This window comes from Pelecanus crispus, chromosome 20, assembly GCF_030463565.1.
Source record: "Pelecanus crispus isolate bPelCri1 chromosome 20, bPelCri1.pri, whole genome shotgun sequence".
NCBI lineage: Eukaryota > Metazoa > Chordata > Aves > Pelecaniformes > Pelecanidae > Pelecanus > Pelecanus crispus.
The window spans coordinates 3,431,741-3,456,390 of NC_134662.1; the positions used below are offsets into that span (position 1 = coordinate 3,431,741).

General features: G+C 54.8%; 1 protein-coding gene across 6 annotated transcripts in view; it reads right to left on the reverse strand.

Moving 5' to 3' along the window:
• The window catches only part of CELF5 (CUGBP Elav-like family member 5), a 40,829-nt gene extending 17,891 nt beyond the window's left edge, over window positions 1-22,938 (reverse strand). For 5 of the 6 annotated variants that reach the window (XM_075723714.1, XM_075723710.1, XM_075723707.1 and 2 more), the window contains exons 1-2: window positions 22,656-22,800; window positions 14,556-14,638 (exon numbers count right to left, since the gene is read on the reverse strand). In XM_075723714.1, the coding sequence (XP_075579829.1) occupies window positions 14,556-14,638; window positions 22,656-22,800 (228 nt within the window). Of the gene's footprint in view, window positions 1-14,555; window positions 14,639-22,655 lie in introns of all 6 variants that reach the window. The other variant, XM_075723706.1, reaches the window with a different exon arrangement.
• Window positions 22,939-24,650: the final 1,712 nt, after the last annotated feature.

A 24,650-nucleotide genomic window follows, 5' to 3' on the forward strand; every position in this document is an offset into this window, starting at 1 on the left:
CTGGCGCTTCTCCCCGCTCAGCTGCTTGCCTGCAGGGAACAGCTCTCCTGGAAATGCCCACCATGCATAAACCTCCACCTCCTCCAACACAGCAAGTGGCAAAGAAAGGACTCCGAGGAAGCAGCTCATCACCGTGAGACTGGAGCCTGAACAGTGGTCAGGGTGGCCTAAGGTGAGACCATGCCTGGAAGCTCTCCCTATGCCCACCCTGACTCAGCACAGGCATGGTCACCTCACCTAATTGAGCCGCTTACTTTCTTTGCTGGAGGGAAGAAAGACTGCCTCTGGATTGGGCTAGGAGCAGTACAGCAAGCAGGCATGTTGCGTTCGCCCTTCCCCAGCCCTCAGGCAGGCAGAGCTCTGTGCACCCAAGCGGCTCTGAAGAAAGGCGAAGGGCGGTGCTGCTCTCCAGCAACATCTCCTGTCCACGTGGGGAATGCTCAGGCTGAACGTGACAAAACCCTCGCTCGATTGTGGAGCAGAGCTGTTTACCTCTCTCGCACCCATTAGTGTCATCAGCAATAATCCAACCACAAGCAACAAGCCGGAGGGGTAGCTCAGCTCACGCGATACGGGGACTCTCCAGGTAAGAGAGAAGAACGCTTCTACCCAGGAGCAGCTGCATTAAGTGACCCACAGCTTTAACTGCCTGATTTGCAAAGCAGGGCAAAACTCTTGTCCGCTGGAAGGTATGCGTGTCCTGTGCTGCCCAGACAGACAACTGACAGGCTGTAGCCTCCTTCCCAGCCTAGCAGGGTTCAACCGAGCCGGAATCTCCTCCGAGGAATGGTGTACAAGGCAGATTTCCACATTCACAGCACGTCTCGCTCCATGGCTCTCAGCATCATTCACAGAGGCTGACAGTGACTTGAATCGGTGACATTCATAATAAAAACCAATCAGAGTATCGCAGGTAAGACCTGCACACAAGTTGCAGGTCCAGGCACAGTCTGCCCCCTCGCAGGAAACGCCCTCAGGAAAAACAGCGACAACAACAAAACAGAAAAAATGAAATCAAGCCATAAAAGTCACCAACTGAAATGTGTTTAGAAGCCAGCATGCAAAATGCGGACTGCTGTCAGTCTGCAAGTGGTGGCTGAGCCAGACTGGCCAGAAACCAGAGGTAGAGCTCGCGTTCCCAACAGCTGGAGGAAACCCATGAAGGAACTTTGCAGCTCACGGGACGGAGATGCCAACCAGAAGGTGCTGGGCTGCTGTGGCATGGCACGCCGCTGCTGAAGCCTGACCACTGGGCACGGGAGAGCGCTTGCGGCAGCTGTGAGCTGGCTCGCGCTGACTGGTGGATCTCAGGCAGGATGAGCAGAAGTTGGGAGCAGCCCCAGGCGATACCATCCCTGCCTCAAGCATTGATACGGGACTGCTTGGCAGAGCCAGAGACCGGCTGGCAGCTCCTCAAAGGAAGGCCAAGCTGCTGCCATGCTGCACCTCGGTAGGCAGCAGTGCCAGCTCCAGCTCCCGGGACTGGCTGTGTCATTTGGGGAAGAAGGAAAGGCCGAGGGTCCCTTTCCCACTCTCAATCAGCTGCATGGATTTGCAGAGCTCCTAACATCCCGCTGTGCTGCCACGTGGCCCCAGCACGTGCAGGGCTGGCACTCGCCAGCCTCTGGGCTGCTGCTCCCCCCAGGAGCTGCCAAGGACCCGGAATCTCTTTCAGCCCATGAGCTGGGCACGACGTGGGGCAGGGGTTCAGAAGGATGCGGTCAGACATTGCTCCAGAAAGCCTCGGATTTCCTCGCCGAGAGGCAGCGGCTCCTATCGCTGCTCGCAGCCTCCGGCAATACGCCTGTGCGAGCGGAGGCCGGGGGTGTTTCGGCAGCAGGCTGGGTGGGAGAGGGCAGGCAGCCCAGATGTGCGCTCAGAAGAGGGGGCTCCGCGGAGCCAAGAGGGGCAGCTGGCCACCTCGCTCCCCACTGCTCCCACAGCACTGAGAAATAGCTTTATTTCCACCCAGGATGCAAAACCAGGATTAAGCTAAACAGATGGGGAGGGAGATGGAGGGACAGACTCGGATCTCAGCTTCTATGAGGAGCAAATCCATTTGGGGGAAGGGAGGGAGGAAGGGATGCCGTGGAAGCCAAGAGCGTCACAGCCCCGCGTGAGCACGGACCCACGCAGGGGTGCTGGGGCCGAGGGCGCGGGGCGAGGAGCCGGGGAGGATGGGGGAGCGAGGGAGGGGGTTAAGCACCTGAGGACATCTCCCTGTCCCCTCCCCCAACAGGGCTGTCACTCCGGCTCCCAGCACCTAGGGTAAAGGAGGTGTTGCCATGGAAACGGTTATTCACCACATGGAACCTGACATTTGTGGTTGCCATGGAAACCAGCTCTTGGGGGCATTCCCTCTGCTTTGCACAAAAGAGACATTTTGATATGATCTCCGGGGAGGGGGCTCCTTCCACCCATCTGTCCACCCCTTTCCTTCCCCCCCTCCATCCCGCAGCCGAGGGCGCACCGCGGGGCCCGCCCCTGGGACAGCGAGCCACGGGCCCACCCGACCTGCCCGAGCCTGCCCGCCACGGCGGAGCGCGCTCCGCAGGGCCGCACACCCACGGCGGGGCAACGTGCCCACGGCGGGGCCAGGGCACCATGCCTGCCAGACGGCACCGGCACCAGCGGCAGCGGTGCCAGCGGCGATGCCAGCACAGTGACGTGGGTTAGCGCTGGTGCAAGCAGCGTCTGGCTGCGGTGACGAGAGAAGCGGGGCTGCCCAGGCTGAGAACAAGCATGTGGGCTGCTCTGCATCCCACAGCTGTGGCCACAGCTTCTCTCTTGCCTCCTTGACGCAGCACCGTGGCGGGGCACAGGAAGACTCCCCCTCTGCCCGTGTCAGACCGAGCCCCTCTGCCAAGGGCTGCCCATTTCCAGAGACCTTGCCAGCTCCAGTGACTCTGAGAGACACCCACCGAACTGAGGTCTGGTCTCTGGGCTGGTCTTCATCTGCTCTGAAAGACGTGAGCAAAGAGGAGAAAACAGGAAACAAGAAATTTGTCCGGATGCTGAGGCTTGGAGAAGAGCAGCAGGATTCTCCGCATGCTGCTTCCTGAAATGGGAGATCTCCCAGCCGAGGCAGGCATGGTCCTCCTTGCAGAGAACTGGACACCCAGAGCCTTCCACAAACAGGACACTATGAGCCTTCCACAAACAGGACACCCAGAGCCTTCCACAAACAGGACACCACCGCTTTACTCCTCCTAAGTCCCATGTTGCCATTAAAGATGAGCACAATATCAAAGGCCTCTCAAGCAGAGGTGTGAGCCTACAAATGCAAAGAGAGCCCACAGTTGCTTTAACTCAACAACACAGGTCACAAGGCCTCGAGAAGCGTCCCTGTGGGGTCCTAAACTTTCTATACAGGTCTTGGACAAAGAGCTCTGTCCCCTACAGGAACTCAATGCACAGAAAGGATGGTCAAGCTTTACCCCTTCCATCTGAGGGAGAAAGCAAGTAACAGGGCAGCACGGAGGACGTGCTTCTGGCTTGCACAGCAAGCTCTGGAAGTAAGAATTCTTCTGGCCTCCAGTCATCATCTCAAGCTGCACGGTAATCAGAGAACACACCCGACTCCAAGAAAGCCATATTTGTAGATGCCCACCTGGGCCCAGAATCCAACAGAGTCAGAATGTGCCTACCTTAAATTCCAAGTGCCAAGCAGATACACATGCACAGACATGCATGCCTTTACCACACAAGAACGCAAACAAATGTAAGCACACATGTGGCATGGAGAACTTGAGCAAACGATTTATGAGCCTGTGCCCACCTCACTAGCTGAGGTTTATTTTCCTTATTATTCAGCTGAGCGTTCTTATTCTTCATTTCTGAAGAATACCACATTAACATTTAGCACATGCTGTCAGGCCACCATGGCCCAAATGTCCCTCACCCCCACACCTCCTACCTGCTGCCAGTGACAGACTGAGAGCTGCCAGCTGCATGATCCACTGGACTCAAGAAACCTGGAGCCACGTGCAGCCGCGGGCACCAGATGGGCAGCACATGGGAGGGGGCAAAGCTCCCACTGCCCCCCTTCAGCTTCTCCCTCGCGTTTGCCCTCCCGGCTGGATGCACCCCTTCCCTTTCCAAACACAGCCATGCTCACCCGCCCCAGCTCTCACAGACAACGCTTCTGCCTCCATCGCTCTCCTCCTCACGAGCACGCAGCCTTTCTTAGCTTGCTTTCTTTGGTCTTACTGGTGGGAAGCAACTGGCCAGTCTGATGGGGGCACGAAGCTACGCTGACCGCTGGAGCGTACACGCTACAAAGCGCAGCAGCCGCTTTTCCTGTGCAGCCTTCAGGGAGCAGTGAGGAGAGAGCCGGAGGTGAGAGTCACTGCAAACCCAAAATGGGAGCCCAGAGGTTTCTAGGAAAGAGGCAGGGGTGACAGGCCTTGCTGGCGAGTGTGTGAATTGCATCCCACCCCATCCCCAGCATCTGGTCAGCACAGAGAAATGGGGAACCATGCTCTCTTTGGGCTTCCTCCCTGCTTTGAAGGAAATGTTCCCCCACCCTTGTAGGACTCTGGGGAACAAGGTTCTAAGGAAAATTCCTGGCCCTGCTAAAGCCAGAGGAAGCTTTGCTATTGGTTTCCCTAGGCCAAAATGCACCATTTCTCTCACCACACCCCAAAAAAACCCTTCTGGAGATGAACTAGCTCCCCACATTTACACCGAAACCCAGCATGAGCTGTCATCTCAGCAGTCTGGTAGCCACGTTCTCCAAGAAGGAGCAGTGACCCCCAGCTCTTGCTTTCTCAGCTTTCAAACTGCAAAAGCTGGGTAGAGGGAGAAAGCCCCCTGGGATGGCAGGGCAAGCCTCTCTATTAATTAGGAGTAAGTGATGTAAAATAGCCCCTCAGGTGCAATGCAGGGGAACCTCATAGCGTTAAATGGGTCAGAGGCAGAGAGCATGAAACACACAATGCAGGCTGGCTCCTCTGGGAGATCAGGAACCAAAAGGCATCCAAGGCCATTGGCAGAATTAGGTCCCAGGCTCTTAGGCTTTGCAAATTGTGGGCTGGTCCTCTTCTGGCCAGTTAAAAATGCCCTGCCTGAATGATCACAACCACTCCTAGCTGCGCAGAGCACATAAATCTAAATGCCAATTTGCTCATTTGGATTCTGTTTCTGGTTGAGAACGCAAGCAGTGATGGATTGGTGCCAGTCTCAGTGCTCAAGTCTCCTGCTTGCATCTTTCCACTGACATCTCAGTGTACCTCCATCCTACCCAGAAGAACCACCCTTCCCTGAGAAAGGGGAGTTGTCTCACACAGAAACATGAGCAACATTAGCACCAAGCACCATTCCAGTACAGCTCTAAAGGCTGCTTACGAATTCACCCCGTCCAATCCCATTATGAAAGAGACAAGGATAATTATGAGTACTGTGCTCCAGGTGGAGGAATCAAGGCACGTGATGATGAAGGTCATGCATGAAGTCTGTGGCAGAAGCAGGATGTGAAGTGCAGAGTCCAAACCACAGAGCTCCTGCCTGCATGGCTAAGGCTGTCTCTTTTGCATGAGCAAGGAAGATTGCTGGAGGACTTCACCCAACTGCTTTCTGTCACCAAGAAGAGGACCCATAAAATCCAACTCCTCTCACAAGTTTCTTTGGGAGGCATTTTCCCTACCCCCAGCACAAAGGGCAAATCAGGCAGAGCAGGGGAGTTATCCCCCGTTCCCCATGGAAGCTGAGTGCAGGCAGGAGTCAGCAAGCAGACATCCAAGCAGCGTGCGGGCCACAATACACACGGACCGGCTGCTTTGCCTCTTGGATTCTCTGCTGCGCTGTGTTCCTTCTCCCTTAACACAGTCAGACATCCTTGTTCCCGCTGTAGCTAGTGCTGCTCTGGGAAGAAGGCAAGCAACTTATCGCCATGACTCAGAAAGCCTTTGGATCTCCCTGGTATCGCTATGGAAGCGACAGACCATTACTGTGCATTAACATCAGACAAACCGCAGGGAGGCCAGCCCAGCATAGCAATTACAGCCCCTATCATGTACGTGACTGTTTGGCAGACGCATTTAAGTGTGGTCTCTCAGGACTCCATGGTCACTCTGTCCTCACGGGGCTCCTTCCTTGATGTTTCAGTGCACCGCAGGGCACTGCATCAAGGAGGACATTAGATGATCTTCTCTGTTGCCCTGATCTCTTCTTGTCACTTGTGATTAGTGCCACTGAAGGTCAAAGGAGCTTTTAGGTGAGAAGGGGAAAGTGCCAACTTTCTCAAATCCTTTTCTACAGGTGCTAGGTCAACAAGGTTCCCCCAGAGTCAACAGGAAGAAAAACCCTGGCCAGATTCAGGTGACTACCTTCCTGGTTTCAAGGGGGCTTTTCAGCAGTGCAAAGAGTAGTAGTATTTGGCCCCAAACTTCCTCCTGCTCCTCCCCACTCTTTCAAGACAGGGCCAAAGGAACTGAAAACACCAAAAACTCCCCTAGCAAGTTCACCAAGACCACAAGAGATCATTCTGGCCACCAGAAAGCCACGGACCTGAGGACCCAGCACACAGGAGCCAACAACGTGCGCCTGCAGCCTAGAAAGCCAAGCGTGTCCTGGGCTGCATCAAAAGCAGCGTGGGCAGCGGGGCGAGGGAGGTGATTCTGCTCTGGTGAGACCTCACCTAGAGCCCTGCGTCCAGCTCTGGGGCCCTCGGCACAAGAAGGACATGGACCTGTTGGAGTGGGTCCAGAGGAGGCCACAAAAATGACCCAAGGGCTGGAGCCGCTCTGCTGCGGGGCCAGGCTGGGGGAGCTGGGGGTGTTCAGCCTGGAGAGGAGGGGGCTGCGGGGAGGCCTGAGTGCGGCCTGGCAGCGCTGAAAGGGGCTACAGGAAGGATGGGGGCAAGCTTTTTAGCAAGGCCTGTTGTGACAGGACAAGGAGTAATGGATTTAAACTAAAGAAGAACAGATTCAGACTGGATATAAGGAAGAAATTTTTTACACTGAGGGTGGTGAGGCACTGGCACAGGTTGCCCAGAGAGGCGGTGGAGGCCCCATCCCTGGGAACATCCCAGGCCAGGTTGGACGGGGCTCTGAGCACCCTGCGCTGGTTAAAGCTGTCCCTGCCACTGCAGGGGCTGGGCTGGGTGGGCTCTAAAGGTCCCTTCCAGCCCAAAGCATTCTATGATTCTATGAACTTGGTGCTCAGACCCACAGTCCTACATCAGCTGCAGGATCTTGCTTCAGCAGAGACAGCATCTTGCCGTCCTCAGCTTGCCCAAGGAGGCCCTAATCACAGGAGCCACTCCCAGCTCAAAGAAAGGTGGAACGTGCTTAGCAGGCCTACAAAAAGCAGGAATAAGATGCTATGAGATGGATCACCAAGTTACTCTGAGCAAGTGCAAGAAAGCTGGAGAGGAGAAAGCTGGGAGCACTGCCACACTGCCCTGGCTTTGATCTTTCTGTCAGGCTGCTTGGAGAAGACATCCAACACCCATCTTTCCCTGTGCTCCCTGGTGCACCACGGACCCTGCTTCACTGGACACCTGGTCCAGTGAGGATGCTCAGGTGCCTCTCCATGTACGAACGGGAGCCTCTAAGGTCCTCGGCAAGCTGGCAAAGGGCAGAGCGAGGGGCACTGGACGCCTGAGCTGACAGACACAGCCAGGTCTGCGGAGAGCTCGCACAGGCCTCTCGCGGATGCGCGGGAAGGTCAGCGTGCTGCGGTCCGCGTGGGCCGGACAGCCGGGGGCACTGGCAGCTCCTCGGCGCAGCCATGCCCCCACCTCTTCTCCCCCCACGGCAGGTTCATTCCAGCAGCTGGGGAAAGAGGTATCTGCTCATTTAACACGCTCTGGCGGCTGCGGACGGGGCCAAGCCGACGGCAGCAGGGACCCTCCGCCCCGGCTGCTGCATGCAGGCTGAGTGCACCAGTTCCCATGGCAACCGTTAACGGGTCCCAGCGGTGCACAACCTCCTGCAATAACGACTCGCCCATGGGAAAATCCACCAAAAATGGGCCCGAGTCCCAGTGCCACTGTAAGAACCCCCCGCGAGCCATCAGCCCCTTCTCTGGGCTGAACAAAAAAAGTTATGGCTGATACTAGATAAACTATTTCACTTTGGGGGTGCTCACAGACTGAGGGAGACGCCCAGAGCAATTGCGGGATCCTTGGAGATATTCAAAACTCAGTTGGAGAAGATCCCCAGTGATCTGATGTAGTTAGCTCTGCTTTGAGTGGGGTTTGACCAGAGACCCCAGAGGTCTCTTCCGACATAAATTATTCTGCGATTCTATATCCATATTCACAAACGCTTGTGTGCATGCACACATACCAAACGACCCTGGGGAGATGGGAATGCGGAGTCGTGCCCAGGAGCGTGGGTGCCTTTGCAAAGACGAAGGGCTGCGCGGGTCGGCGCGCAGGTGCACGCGTGTGCGTTCACGAGCACCGGTGAGCTCCCCAGGGAACACGCCAGCTCTGGGAGACAAAAGTGTAAGCTCTGTGCTACAAGGAGATGCGAGTGCCCGGTTGTGCAAAGGGCAGCAGTTTCTAGGGAGAAAGGGAGGCCCCTTGTGCACAGGACAGAGCCTGCATGTATGCATTTGGTCAGCACGTGGGAAGGGGTGCTGATCTTTAATTTCATTATCCTTCCAGTTCTGTAGGCAGCAGGAGCCAATGTTTGCCTTGGCATCTTGCTCTCCCCCTGCCTCTTCAGGGTATGTACTTCACAGGGCTGCTGCCTTGCCTCATTGCTAGTTCTCAGCCCCTTAAGCCAAACCCGCACCAGCACAAGCATTTGCAATTCTCTCTGCAGTGAACAGGCACTTCTGTTGCTCCTTGCCCACGGGCTGCTTTAGCCCAGTACCTTCATATCCCGGTGCTGCCATTTCAATGAGACAGCCTTGACATGCTCTCTATATCGCTACCTTCTACTGATAATGTTGCATGGCTCTCATGAATTTGCTGATACTGTCTATCAAACCTGCAGGATGGACACGGGAAAAACTTCTCCACCCTGCCCTGCCCAAAGGTTCAAACTGCAGAAGCCACCTCAAAGATTAACAACTGGAGACCGGCTTCAGCCCCCAACCCACCATTCAGGCCGCCCACTCCACTCCTCAGCATGTCTCCCAGCTTTGCCAGCTGCAATATCCTGTAGCGTTCACATGAAGAAACTTTCAGAAATACTAGGCCAGACTGGCTTCACCCCAGCACTCGTACAAAAGAGAGGGGAGGGGAGAATGAGGCGCTTTGACCTCTCTACCAAAACCTCTCCAGTCACTCGTGTTCCCTTATTATCACTGTGGGCTGTGGATCCTGACAGATGGCCCACGGTGAGCCCTTGCTCCTGGCAGCACGGGAGACGGCCTGCCCACAGGGATGCCCTCTGCTCAAGCTCCGCTGGGTCTCTGCATTAATCCTTGTGCCCAGCCATCTGAGTTAGTGCTGCAGCATCTCAACCCCTGGTGCATTCCCAGATCCTCTCGCTGCTCTAATGCTGCTGCTCTCTGTAATTTTCCATTCCTGTGTCCCTGCGTTCCCAAGCCACCACTGCATCCATGAGTTCTCCCCGTGATGTAGCCACATTTCAGTACCCCCATCACTGCTCTTAAACGGCCCATATTCCCAGCTTGGATCAATACCAATTTCTGCCACTTACTTGCCTACCTTTCAGCAAGCCCTTCTTTGTTCTGCATAGAAATAAAACTGTAACTGTACCTTGCCAGAAGAATTACTTTTTTAAACCTCCCCCCCCCCCCGCTTCCTCCCTCTATTCTTCTTCCCCTTCTTCTTCAGGAGCAATTTTATGTAATTTGCAACTGTCTGGCTGCAAATGAAAAGAGACACAAAGCGTTTCTGCGAAATATTGAAAAGCTGGCTGCTTTTCCCTCAAATTTCACTTAGCAAGAGGCTTTAACTTGTTGTGTGATCACTGCATGTCATTAATAACCTCTCCAATTCCTTTCAGAACTCAGCAAAGTGAAGGCACAATCACGAATCAAAGGCATGGGTTATTGAGATATAATATCGTTTCACCGAGCCAGGGAGGAGCGTGCCAGGGAGTGGGGAGAAGGTGAAACACTGCGCTGCTAGGCTAGCTGGCAGCTGAAGAGGACACTAGATTTAGGAAGAAGTGTAAGGGCTTGATTCCCTCTCTCCTTTTCAGATCCAAAGATTTTGCCTCTGTTCAGCCTCCATGGGTTGTGTGTATTTCCCCAAGCCCTGTGGACTCAGGCCACAGAGGGAGCTGGTTTCTATTTTGTTCCTCAGGCAGATCTGTCTCCATCTCTGTTGAGCCTTTGGAGCCCATCAAACTGCTTTATTGGGACTGAATCAGACTTAATTGTGCAGTCCCCCAGCCTGTCCTAAGGGAACAAAACCGGGGAACATGAAACAGGATCTCTGCACATGCAGGACGCAGAAAGTCCTGGGAAGGGCTGCCTAGGAGGTGGTGCTGGGCAGAGGACCGGCCACGATGCTGCCGCCGTCCATCTGCTGCACAGCACCAGTCGTCGTCAGCACGGTGCGATGTGCTTCCCGCTTGTCACGTGCGCCGACCAGGTTGATGGGCAAACCCGTCTTGCTGCGTGCCAGCCCTTTGGCTGTGCCGAGGTTCACAGGTTGCTGTCCACGTCTGAGGGCCCACACCACAGCGTGTGGAAACAGGCTCCCTGCCTACACAGCCACAGGGCAGGGCGTCCCTCCTGCTTACCCCAGCAAGGGCATAGATACTCGGCATCCTTAGCAAGCCCGGGTGATCAGACACTTCCGCTAAGTCACCGAGGATGCGTTTTACCTCTCTGTTCTAGGAAGCTCCATCCTTCCTTCTCCAAAGGAAGATTCATGCATTTGTTACTTCCAGACTGCACTGACAGCAATTCACCAGCTCTGAAGGCAAAATGGGTGTTTTAGATAATACAACACACAGCTGAGTGTCTTCTTGCTTTACACCCTGAGCACACTAGCCCTTACAAAAGGGGGTGAAAGCCAAAAATCTGTCTACCTTCGGAAAAAGATGCTAAGCCTTACTGTCAAAAAATAAGCTTTTTTGAGTTTAAATTATATTTAGCTACCATATATCCAACAGCCCTCAACTTAAAAATAAACAAGAATTTTCATCTCCCAAAAGGAGAACTTGCCAGAAATGCCACAAAAGCAAATAGAGACCATGGTGATTCCTATTGACTTATGTGGAAAACCCACAATATAAACATAAAACTTCAGAAAAGCTGCACTGCAGGTATGGCCCTGCAGGAACAATGTGGCGGCATTCCTGGATGGGCTGACATCGCTTGCATCAGACCTGGAGGGCCTAAGCAACACCTCTGTGGGCAGAGGCCTACCCAGTGACAGACGTGGAAGAGAACCCAAAAGTCCTGCTCCAGCTGCCCCATCGCAGCCTAAGGACCTATCAGAAACCACATCAAAGCATCTCCCTAAGCCTGTCCTTACCAAATTCCCAGTCTAGACTAAGAAAGCCATTTGTCTCTATTCACCTTCACGAACCATTGAGATCAACCCCTGGTCTCCGCATTGAGACCAACAAAAGAAAGTACTTGGGTGCTTGTGGCATCTAGGGTTGCTTTGCAATACAATGGCAAGTGTAGGATTACCAACAAGATCCTTTCTACACCAGTTAATCCCTTGGTGTCTCTAAACATGCTGATGCTTAGGCACGCATTCAGATGACAGTCTGTGTCACCCTACACTCTGAACTTTCTTCCTGCTACTGCTATGTGCAATAAAGAGATGGTAAATGGGTAAAATGAACAAGAAATCACTTGTTTACCAGACTACGGCCCATTTACTGAAATCCCAGTAGTGTGGTCCAGTACATTCTGTTCTCTGTCCTATGCTAGGGTCCTCACTATATTTCTGGTGAGAGGCTTTGCCACAGAGTTCATCAGAAGATGATCTAGACGTGAATATACAGAGATGAAATTTCATGGCCTTGTTCCCAAAACAGGGAGACAATCGGTTCCTAGCACTTCTGACTGTGACTCATTTCCAGACTATTCTCTGGGATCAGCTGGGTCACAGGGATGGGTCATACTATACAGACACAAGCAAACCAGGCTAAGAAAACAGCGTGTGCTGGTTTTAGCTGGGATAGAGTTAATTTTCTTCATAGTAGCTAGGATGGGGCTGTGTTTTGGATTTGTGCTGAAAACGGTGTTGGTAACACAGAGATGTTTCTGTTATTGCTGAACAGTGCTTACACAGAGTCAAGGCCTTTTCTGCTGGGATCCCACACCATACGGCGCCATGCTCAGCACATAGAGCTGGGGGAAGGAGGAGGAAGGGGGGACGTTCGGAGTGATGGAGTTTGTCTTCCCAAGTCACCGTTACGTGTGATGGAGCCCTGCTTTCCTGGAGATGGCTGAACACCCACCTGCCCATGGGAAGCGGTGAATGAATTCCTTGTTTTGCTTTGGTTGCGTGCATGGCTTTTGCTTTACTTATTAAACTGTCTTTATGTCAACCCACGAGTTTTCTCACATTTACCCTTCCGATCCTCTCCCCCATCCCATCGGGGGGGAGTGAGCGAGCGGCTCTGTGGTGCTTAATTGCTGGCTGGGGTTAAGCCATGACACAGGGCTGAAAGCTTCCTCAGGTCACCCAGCCCATGTCCATGCCAAGACCAACTCTATGCACATCAGGATGGAGGTCTGTTACATTCTGGAAGTAACCATCTCTAAATGACCACTAAAATGACCAAAGAGAGAGAATCCTGCCTTCTTAGTCACTGAGGGACTTTCCAAAAGAGAAACTAAATGTGATGAAGTGGTGTATTGCCAGCCTGAAAATAGACAGCTCCAAATGCAGCACAGCTCATCTTCATCTTAATCCTGAAGCTTAATTACACCACATTGCTCATTAACCGTCTCCAGACAAACATGTTTGAAAGTACTCAGCTAGCACAGACTTCTTACTGTTCCCAAGCAGTTTCTTACACCTCCCTTAACATAAAAAGCCTTTAGATCACCACATCACAGATAAATTTTGCTGCTTTAAATACTACTCCGTGCAGCACTCTATAACCGTTGAGAGCACGAACGGTAGAGAACATAGCGAAACATGCAACAAATTCCTGATGTAGAACTGCAGCAAAACTGAGATTGCCTTGAATCCACCGAGCGTCACACGAATAACCCTTCAGAGTCCCTCTACAGGTACTAGGTAGAGACATGTCTGTCTTCACCACTGTGTTACAGCACTGTACCATGACTCATCACGACTGCTCCTCCATCCTTTGACTTGTTCTTACGCTGTCAGTTCTGCCCTGGACCAACACACGCAGAAGATTCCATTGCTTTAGCCTGCAAGGCCGACCTCTTCCCCTCACAGAAAATTAACACAAACAGTATTTGAGCACCTGGTTATCTGCACTCTTCCCCCTTGCTGCCCTGAGATAACCTGAAACAGCAAAGATCCCATTAAGCGGTAATTAAGTTACGTGCATTTTCCAGCTCTCGAATGCCAACACAGGCCCATGCAAAAAGGGAGCACAGGTAAATACAGAAAAGGATGTGTGCATGTGGAGGTCTTGAGGGGAGCTGAGGAAAGCTATTTGGACCTGTATGGGTTAAAGAGGAAATGTTGCAGTTAAGAATTCCTAACCCCTCTCCAGAGACCCCTCGTTTACATTAATTATTCTGTTGCCTTGAGCACTCAGGGCCTCCTATGAGCTTCTGTCTGTAAGTACCCAACTCCTCCGCCTACTCACCTCCAAATGAATCCTTCCAACGTGCTTGATCAACCCCCTCAGCGCAGCAAGGGAACTGCCCAGTCAAAGCTTTCAAATCATACCAAAATGGGAATGGCAACAATTCAGAACTCCTTTCAGCTCACCAGCAGGTCCCAGAGAGGCAGAGGACTTCCCCTGCAAGGGACCTGTTCCACAGTGCTTGGTCTCCTGTGATCCCTACCACACTTTGCTCCCAACACCAGCTGTGGAGCGAGCAGGACCCAGGAACAGACCGCAGCCAGTTCAGCAGTCTTGGTCTCACCTATATAATCCATTTCTCTTCCAAGCAATGGGATGTGGCAAGTGTATTTTTTTTCTTCCAAGAAGCTGATCCAACTCAGCCACTGCACTAGAAGTCATTTTGGGTCCTGCACAGAGCCACCCAACAAACTGTCCAGGCTCCCTGCAGGGCAATGGCAGACGAGGAGCAGATGCACCAGGAAGTTCTGCACACCTGGAGGAAAAGGGTCTGGTACCTTCTCTTGTCTCCTGTCAGCTTTCCAGCATGCCCACTGTGCAGTTCACCCCAAAGCCCACAGCTCCCTAGTGACGGGGACAGGCAGCTGAAGATGTCGCATCACACCACAGAGACCAAAGAGCAGCACAGAAACAGGCTTGGCTGGAGTTACATGGGGCAGCCTTGGCAAGGTGGAGAAAAGAGCAGCAGCTCTGTGAAGAGCAGTGCTGTGCTTTGGCTCCCACATCCCTGTTCTAACTCCCAAACCACACTTCTCTTTCACAAGCAGGAAAATTAATCTAAGCCACTTCTCACCCTCACTCCCTCCCGACAATCCCCCATTCGCCTGCCCACGGCACGAGCTCCAGGCACAATTCACTGGGACTTACCCCTGGCAAAGTCTTCTGCTCATGCAGCGCTGTCTGGGCTTTGATGGCAGAGTCTCTGGCACAGTATGTGAGGAACGCACAACCTGCAGCGGATACAGCAAGTGTCAAGTTAGACTTGCAATTGCAGATGCACATCGACACAACATTCCTCTTTGGTAACAGCAGGTGATGGAAGTACAAGAACTACAGACGTGTCCCTGTTCCACCAGATCTGTCCCAACGCTTCTGCTCAGGTACAGAGGAAGCGCCCAGAACAGCCCTTGTGCGAGCCCTGCCTTTTTTACCCGGAGGTAATTACCTTGGTAATTAAAGGTGCAAATGTTACGTACTTTGGATGTGTTGAAGACTCTAGGGAAAAAGACAAAGAAACAACATTAAAGGACTTGCAGGCCCCATCCAAGGTCTGTTAAGTCATGGAAAAGGGGTCCCAGTGAATCAGCTAGGTTTGAAACAGGTGTTGAAGAAGGTGGGAAACAACAGGAGAGCAAAATGCAAGCTAATATTGCCTGTGGGAGAAACAGCCCAAAAAAACAAGGATCAGAGGAGATGCAAGGACCAGTATGAGTATTGATTAAAAAAAAAAAAAAAAAAAAGGCAAGGAAAGAGGAAAAGCACCTGGGATTTTAGGCTCAGGTGAAAGCTCCATGATCCAGAGTCACAGAATCATGGAAAGCTACAGAAGGAGAGGCCTGGCTTTCTGTGCCATACATACACCCATATGACGAGAGCATAAACACACACAAATATACATATGCGTGACAAGGGAAACGGAGAGAACAGCAAAGCATAATGCGTACTGCAAGGGCCAACTGAAGAAGCAAGACGAAAAGCACACAGAGATGGCCAGATCCTGACATTCTCAGTCAAGATTTGACTCAACATCTTAGCCTCACACTGGAGCCAAGGGAGGAGGGGAGGAATTGTAGCCCCTCCAGGAAGAAGAGGGATCATCTTTGGGTGCACTGATGCTAAGAATAATCAAATGAAACTAAGCAAAGGAAAAATCTGGCTGGTTATCAAGAAACATTTCCTAGCAGAGAGAGATTTATTAGACTGTGGAGCTCCATCACTTGAGTTGTTTCAGATGAGGCTGGGCAAAGCACTGGAGAATAGACTCAAACGCTAGAATGCATCTGACCCCCTCACTCACCCCCCGCCTATTCGCAGTGGCACGTCACATGCTAAGCAAAGGCAGGACATGTCCCTTCAGCTTGTTGCTAAATGTCCCTATCTGTATTGTTGTGCTGGGGCTGCAGATGCCTTGTGATGGCCCAAATAGAGAGGCCCTTTCTTCTGCCCCCGCCTTCTCGTGCCTGGCTTGGGGTACTCCAAAGCTGCTTCAGCTCTCCATGGATCCAAAGGTGGAGGCGGGACAGGGACCATCTGGATCTCTCCCCTCCGCCCCAGAGCGACTCCGTGGTACACAACACTTTTAGGCCATGCGGAAGCCAGCTGCTCCGGACAATCCCAACCCATGGCAACAAGATTATGTTATTCTTCCATCCCAACTCCAATAAGTTGCTGCAGCTAAGAAAATCACATCTATCCTCCCAGCTCTTGCTAGGGGAAAAAAAAACCAACTCCACAAACACCACACACTTATTAGATATCTCTAACAGGTAATTAAAGCTCCTTATTGCCCAGGTTTTGAACGGAGAATGCTGCACCAAGGCCAGACGTGGGATCACCGGATAATTTAACAAATGCAGCGAGGCCAGGAAGCACGCAGGCAACCTTCACTTCTCATGGCAAAGGCAGCTGGCTCTGTCATGGGGGGGAAGCACCCCTTTGCTTTTTGCTCTCCCCTCACAGACTGCTGTGATGTCAAGCATCAGGAAGAGCCTCGAAAGCACCTGTATAACGAGAGAGCCCAAAACCTGTTTCTAACAGATTTGGAGGCCTGGTCACCAAAGTGATCCCAAACGCAGATGCTTGCCTGACTCCACCTGCTGCTCCAGTCTGCTACTCTGCAAGTCACACGAGACCCATTCTAAGATAATCAGGGTCAGGTTTAGCAGACAAAACTCTCAAGTCACGAGTTGGGAGTAAGCAATTTATTCCACTGAGAGCTTCAATGCATTGGTACCACGTCCACATGCAATGAAGATGCCATCCTTGCCTCAGGAGAATTAGCCATCAAACCTAAGAACAATAAGGATAGGAGAGAACAAGTCTATACAAAGCTACCTGCTGAGTTAAGCACTCAGACCCAGTCCCCGAGTCCCAATTCCAGTGCTCAGGAACATCAAAACTGAGGTAATGCACACTGGCAGGCTGTGCTGGTTTTCGCTGGGATAGAGTTAATTGTCTTCACAGTAGCTAGGATGGGGCTGTGTTTTGGATTTGTGCTGAAAAGTGTTGATAACACAGGGATGTTTTTGTCACTGCTGAGCAGTGCTGACACCGAGTCAAGGCCCTTTCTGCCTCTCACCCACCCCAGCAGCGAGCAGGCTGGGGGCACAAGGAGCTGGGAGGGGACACGGCCGGGACAGCTGACCCCACTGACCCCAGGGATGTCCCACACCATATGGCCTCATGCTCAGCACATAGAGCTGGGGGAAGGAGGAGGAAGGGGGGACGTTCGGAGTGATGGAGTTTGTCTTCCCAAGTCACCGTTACGTGTGATGGAGCCCTGCTTTCCTGGAGATGGCTGAACACCCGCCTGCCCATGGGAAGTAGTGAATGAATTCCTTGTTTTGCTTTGCTTGCGTGCGCAGTTTTTGCTTTACTTATTAAACTGCCTTTATCTCAACCCACGAGTTTTCTCACATTTACTCTTCCGATCCTCTCCACCATCCCATCGGGAGGGAGTGAGTGAGCAGCTGTGTGGCGCTTAGGTGCTGGCTGGGGTTAAGCTACGACACAGGCTCAAAAACCTCAGCCCATGGGAGGACAAGGATAAAATGAGGATTGGACAAGGGTGCACCATTTAGTGGGGATAAAGGAGAGACACTCCTCACACAGGGACAGAGTGTTATTTTGCAAGGTACTGTCATCATGCCAGATCAGGGATTTGTAAAGCCCAGCAACACCTACATCCACCAGCACCAATCCAAAAAAGTGCCATGAATTCCCTCCCTAGAGCCCTCCAGTCCTTCTCTTCCCTACAGCAAAGGCAGCCCAAAATACCGTTCATCTTTTAGGTGCTCGGATATCTGTACCAAGAGGTAGCAGCCTCTGGAGACAGAAGCATCCTGCAGCTATGGAGCCTGAAGATGCCTCACTCAAGCCTCCTGCTTCACTCCCAGGACAATCCTTGCTGCTGCTCTGCTTTCCAAGGATGTGGATATTTGCTCAACAGGAGCCAGTTGTACTCCCTCCCTTCACTCAAGCATGAAACTGCACTTGGGCAGCCCCCAACAACAGGCTGTGCCTGGGCTGGACCGGGACAAGCAAGCCTATGGGCACAGGACAGCCCTGTCCACTGCTCCGTCCCCGAACTCTCCATGTCTCTAAGCTTTCGGGACATTCAGCTCATTCATTTCATCTCATTCCTGCTTCCCAACTGGCAGGAATCTGGGTGGCTGTACTGGCTGTGGAAAGGAGGGAGCTAAAGAGTTCATCTACGTCCTTTGGAAAACAGGATTACTGTCCTCCACAGCCAGATGTTTTGGAGGTAGGATGCAGGAGTCAATTCTACTCTCTTTGCAAAGTCCTGGTCAGAAATACAGAAAGAGGTTTTGCAGAAACATTACACTCTAAGCCTAACTGTATAAACAAATATTTGGGAAAAAGAATCTTCCTTTCTGAAGAGACATTAACTCTTGCAAGCTAACTCTTCAGCTACTCCTTAGGATGCAGGAGCTAAATGAAGCACCAGGCATTTTCCTCAGCCTCCCCTGTCCCCTGCTTCCCCCAGGTGCCTGAAGCTTTACCAGAGGCTCAAGGAAAGCCATGTTTTCCCAGCTAAGAAGGCTTTCTGTGCTGTTACAGGACCCTGCTTACCATGTCCTTCATGGGTTCTAGAGGCTCCTAGAACTTTGAGCCTGACAGAGTCACCCAGGGATCCACTCAACAGCGAGGAGATGTCCGCAAAGGTGCAAAGGGGCCCGTCACTCTCGCTACGTTTTCTCACTTCCACATTTCCTGCTTTAGTTAACAGCAAACTGAGGTCAACAGGCTTATGCCCCTTTGGGCATGTCTAACACCAAGTCAGTTATGTCAGTCAGACATGAGACATGTTCTTAAGAAGTGCTCAGGGTGTTAAAAAGTGCCGGCCTTGAAGGTCCCAGGCACCCGGCCAGCCAGGTGGTGTTGATGACCCAGCCACAGAACAGGGAAGCGTAACAGCACCCAGAGCACTGTCTATAAAATCAAGCTGTGACAAGTCCTAAAAGGGGGAACGTGGACGGGAGCTGCTACTGGACAGCGAGAGCCGTGACCCCGGGTGGCCAGGGACGCCTCCGCCGTCGTCCGCTTCCCCCAAGGACCGAGCGACTCGTCTCCTTTCACGTGATTTTCCAGTCTAAATTCAGGCTGTTATATTGATACAGCAAACCGTGTATTAAAACCTGACCCATCTGCAGGGGGTCCAGGTGATTAGAAATCATAAGTTGTATTATAAATTCTGTATTACGCTACTTATGGATTGCACTATAGTGATTCTGCTGGTAGAAATCCTGTGCCATTCTAATCATCAATTCTGTGCTATATTAATCATAAAATTCTGTTAAGAAAATAAAGCTTTAAGTGTAACTATGACTTGGTGCCGTCATCATTCTGCCAAGGATCCCTAAAAGAACCTGCATGTCCCCTCAGCGTTGGGTGCCACCACCCTCCTCCCACTGTCTCCAGGAGGGTTTCCAGCTCCCTGTAAGCAGAACCCAGCCTAGTTCCACTTGCAAGAGACTCAGTCAAAAAAAAAAAAAAAAAAAAAAATTCTGTGCCTGATCCTCCCTACAAACCACACATTGACTCTAGGATTTACAGTCCCTTCAGATCCTAAACATTACTCCAGACACCAGCAGTCTAAAGCCTTGAGCAAGAAAAGGCTGTCAGTTTGCAGAAGAGAGGGGTCTCTAGATTCAGCTTAGCATTAGGAATCACATCAAATACTTCAGCAGGGGAAGCATGGAGTCAGCGGGCAGCTTATCTACAAGCCTGCAGAAGCAGAGTCAAAACTCGGCTGCCAGTGAGGCGAGTTAGGCTGAGGTTGTTATTGCCTCCTTGCCCTTTAGAAAAGCCACCCATCTGTCGACACACTGCACGCTTCTCCACGCACCCTGCGAGAGGGCTGCTCCTGTCCCCGCCATTCCCCCGCCGTTCAGTTTGGCATCTCACTCCCCAGAATCCCTCCGCTTTCCCTACCACGGGCGCTGCTAGGAAACCCATCCAGGAGAGCATGGCTGACACTCGTGGAGGAACTGCCCTGTGCCCAATCCTGGAACACAAGGCCAAAAATTTCCACTTGATTCTACCTGCTCGGTCTCCTCTGACCCATTCCAAAAGCCTGTTCAAATGCCTCCCTGCTCTTCCCATGAAAATATTAGCTTTAAGACAAACACTGCCATTAACATGCAAATGTATCCGTGATTAACATAAATAGAAAAACTGCCTCATGAATAATATTAGGAGGCTGGAACAGTATCAACTACCAGCAGTCAGGTTGCTGAGACATGAATAGTCAGGCACTAACAAAACCATTTTGTAACGGTGCTCGTGTTCCTAGCAGGCCTGTAAGATCCTCCTGTGCCTCCCGCGAATTCATCGGTTCTCAGCACCTGCGCGGGACAGTCCGAGCCAGCTCCTGGGCTCTGCAGCCCAATTCACACCCTCCTGCCCCTGGCAGGCCTTTTCTACCTTCCTCGCTCCCTGGGAGCAGAGGCAGCTGCTCAGCTCCATGTCAGGCTGCAAGGGATTGCAAGAGGAGCTGCTGGGCTTTACCAGCAGCACTGGCTTCTCACACAACCGCTTCTCCCCGTTTAGGGGAAGAAAGGGAAAAAGCAGATGGAAGCCGCATGCGAGCGGTCAATTGGATCTCGCTGCAGATCAGGGAGCACGGGGAGACAAAACTGAATCTGCTGTTACAACTGCCCCAGACAGATGATGGCTTCTGTACGGCGCAGGAGCGAGCGCACAGCTATCCCGATTTGCCAAAGCCTTCCCCTGCTCCGGGGCTGTGAGGCCCTGGCCGGTTCCCGTGACCGCGCTTCAGGCCGCTGCGGCTCCCGGGTCAGGCCTGGCACCCTCCGGGCCTGCCGACGCTCTCGGGAGCGGCGGCTCCTTGCCAGCTCGGCCTTCTCGCGCGGAGCGTAAGCCAACGCGGCCAGGCCTGGTAAGATGGGAGGGGAAGGCTGGGGTCAGGGTCGGCTGGACTGCGGGCCTCGTTCCTTCGCTGCGTGCTAAACCCGCGCCCCACGCATCCTTGCGGAGGAATGACTCCTTTGGAGAGGTACGTTGCCTATTCCCAAACCAGGCTGAGGGTCTACACGTAAGCCCACGCCCCCAGGAAAGGAACCCCAACCTTTCGCTTTGTACAGAGCAGGGCGGGGGGGCAGAGGAAACTGGAGGTGCGTGGAAATGACTGTACAACAGCCACCAGAAGAACCTACACATCTCGGCGCCCTTTTCTGGACAGAACAGAGCGCCAACAACCCCTGACCGACACCTGCATCCGCTCAAAATGTCAAAACCAAAGGGCTGTATTTATTCTGCTGCAGGAATCCTGCATTTAGCAGCAAGTTAATGTCACGCAGATCCGGCTAATACCAGTGCTGCCCCCTCTAATTTCCATACCTAAGTGGCAGATCCCTAGAATCTGTCTCCTGCCGGGAACCTGACCTCAGACCACACGGTCTATATTTAATAAGTCAACTGAAATGAAACGTGAGGTTGCCTCTTGCCTCGGGCCCATTCTCCTCCTCACCGGGTTTGAAACCTGGCAGCTCGCTTGTCAGATGGCAGCGGGTTTGGGCTCAGCCCCTTGCACACGCAGACACACAAGCACATGGCGTTTTGGGCCTGGAGTCCCCACCAGACACACTAAAGCCAAATTCGAGCCAGCCCAGCTCCCACAGGCTTCAACGAGGAAGTATTTTCGTTTTGCGCTGGGGTGAGATTGGGCCTTTTGTTTGAAAATAAACTTATTTTTCTGCTGTTCCTTTCCCTCTCTGTTCCGTCTAGAACGGCTCGAGCCGCCGTGGCACTCGCAGTTTTTCTTACCTTTCCTCCTAAATCTGAAACCGGAGGCATCAGGACCGAAGGCAGCCCACGCTCCCTCCGGCGCGCACCAACGCGCGACCCCGTCGCGAATCGTTTTAGGGCGCAGAGGCCCAGGCCAAGCACGGCCAGCCCGCACGGTACTCGCTGCGGGCTCCCTACGGGCTCGCTCTACGTGCGCCAGGGAGCGGTGCCGCGATCGCTCTCGGATCCCACGGCAAGCGGGCTCCGTGACCTCCCGCTGACGGCGGGAGCCGTGATGCTCGCAAGATCCCGCTCACCTGCCCGGGGTGGGCTGGAGCCGCGGCACAGAAGGCAGCTGCCGTCCTGGACGCCACGGCTTTTCCACATCCAGCTTTCAAAGGCGCCCGTAAGCGCAGCCGAAGAAGCCTCCTCAAACTTTTTAGCACCCGCCGAAGGTCTCTCAGCGAAGAAAGCCCCCTCACCTAGCCCAGCCTACATGGGGAAGGCCCCTCGCCCATCCCAAACGCCGCTGGCAGCGCCAGATCCGCGGCCGATATTCTTTGTTCCGCGGGTTTTAAAACCGTAGCGCTGCATTCCTGCCGGGGAGGAGGTGGGAGAGCGCCCGGAGGCCGGCTGCCCGCTCGCTCGCCGCGGGCTCCGGTCTCGCCCCCCGCCGCCGCAGCCACCGGCCGCCCCGCTGCGCACCGGCGCCTTTGTCACAGCCCCGCGCACCGGGGCCAGGCCCGGGCCAGCCGCGGGGCGCCGGAGCGGGGCGGGGGGGGGGGGGGGCTGCGGGGACGCCGACCCCCCGCCCGCGGCGCCGGGATTGCAGCCCCTGCCCCGGGCAGCGGAGCGGGGGCGGCCGGAGGGGCAGCGCGACCCCCGGCACGGCGCGCCGGAGCCGCGCACGGAGCGGGCGGGGGGCGGCGGGACCCGCCGCCCTTTGTGCGCGCCCCGGGCCGCGCGGGGCCGGCTCACCCTTGTGCATGCCGGTGTAGCGGTCCTTGAGCACGGTGAGCTCGTAGATCTTGCCGAACTGCTCGAAGAGCGGCTTGAGGTCCTTCTCCTCCAGGTTGCGCGGGATCTGCCCCACGAAGAGCTTGATGGCATCCAGGTCCTTCATGCTGTCGGGCTGCGCGGGGGGCTCCGCGCCGCCGCTGCTGCTCATGGGGGAGGCTCGGCGCGGCGGGCGCGGCGGCTGCGGCGCTGGCGGGAGCGGCGGCGGCTGCCTCCTCGCCTCGCCCTCGGTGAGTCTGGCCATGCCCCGCGCCCGGCGCGGTGCGGGCGGGCGGGGGCGGCAGCGCGGCTGGAACGGCCCCGCCGCCAGCGCCGCCGCCGCGGCGCCACAAAGAGCCGCTGCGCAGCGCCCCCTGCCGGCCCGCCGCTGCCGGCGCGGGGCAAGGCGGGGCGCGGGGCCCAGGGCGGGGCGGGGGGGGCACAAGAGGGGGGTGCGGGGACGGGGGGGGCCGGGAGAGGGGTGCGGGGACGGGGGGGGGGGCCGGGAGAGGGGTGCGGGGACGGGAGGAGGAACTGGGGGGGGGGCAAGAGGGGGGTGCGGGGACGGGGGGGGGACACAAGAGGGGGGTGCGGGGACGGGCCCAAAAGAGGGGCACAGGGACAGGAGGCCAAGAGAGGGGTGTGGGGAGGGAGGGGGGGACCTGGGGTGGGGGGGGGCAAGAGAGGGGTGCGGGGACTGAGGGGGACACAAGAGAGGGGTGCAGGGATGGGGGGGACACAAGAGAGGGGTGCAGGGATGGGGGGGACACAAGAGGGGGGGTGTGAGGACAAGGAGGGGGTCAAAAGAGGGGCACAGGGACGGGGGGGAGGAACTGGGGGGGGAGGCAAGAGAGGGGTGCGGGGATGGGCCCAAAAGAAGGGCACAGGGACGGGGGGCAAGAGAAGGGTGCGGGGGGGGGCAAAAGAGAGGCACAGGGAGGGCCATAAGAGAGGGGCACAGGGACCAGGGGGGTGCCCCCAAGAGAGGAGTGGCAGAACAGGGGAGCCCCAAGAGAGGGGTGCAGGGGCAGGGAGGGGCCCAGAGAGGGGCACGGTGGGTGCCCCAAGAAAGGGGCACAGGGATGGGGGGGGGCACGCTAAGAGAGGGATGCAGGGATGGGCCCCAAGAGAGGGCACAGGGACCAGGGGGGTGCCCCCCAAGAGGGGTGCAGGGACGGGGGGGGGGGGGGCCAAGAGGAGCACGGTGGGTGCCCCAAGACAGGGGCACAGGGATGGGGGTCCCCAAGAGAGGGCACAGGGACCGGGGGGGGCCCCCCCAAGAGAGGGGTGCAGGGATGGGGGGGGCCCCAGAGGAACATGGTGGGTGCCCCAAGACAGGGGCACAGGGATGGGGGTCCCCAAGAGAGGGCACAGGGACCGGGGGGGGCCCCCCCAAGAGAGGGGTGCAGGGATGGGGGGGGCCCCAGAGGAACATGGTAGGTGCCCCAAGACAGGGGCACAGGGATGGGGGTCCCCAAGAGAGGGCACAGGGACTGGGGGGCAGCCCCCCATGAGAGGGGCACAGGGACTGGGGGGGGGGGGGGGGGGGGGCGCCCAAGAGAGGGCCGCCTTGGCAAGGAGAGCCACGAAAGCGCTTGGCACCATGGGCGAGGAGGCAGGGCAGCTTTGCCCACATCCTGAGGGCTGAGGAGGAGACGCAAGGGCTGTCCCTCGGGCAAGAGGAGAGGCATCTTTTCAGGGCCCAAGTTCTGGAAACGCTGAGGCCCTAGGAGCAAGGGAGAGCTCCAAGCACCCATGAACAGGCCCTGCGTGGTCAGCAGGGGTGGGAGGTGTTAGTTGTAGGGCCTGGTACTTATCTCAGAAGGACAAATTGTCATCAGCTGTCAGGAAATTAGGCATTAGAGCTTCTTCCAAAATAAAAGCTTGCTCTTGTACTGCTAACAAAAGACAAGGCAGAGTGCCCTTCCATATCACTATCAGAAATCAGTGTTCGGCCCCTTTGTCTCAGCACCAGGG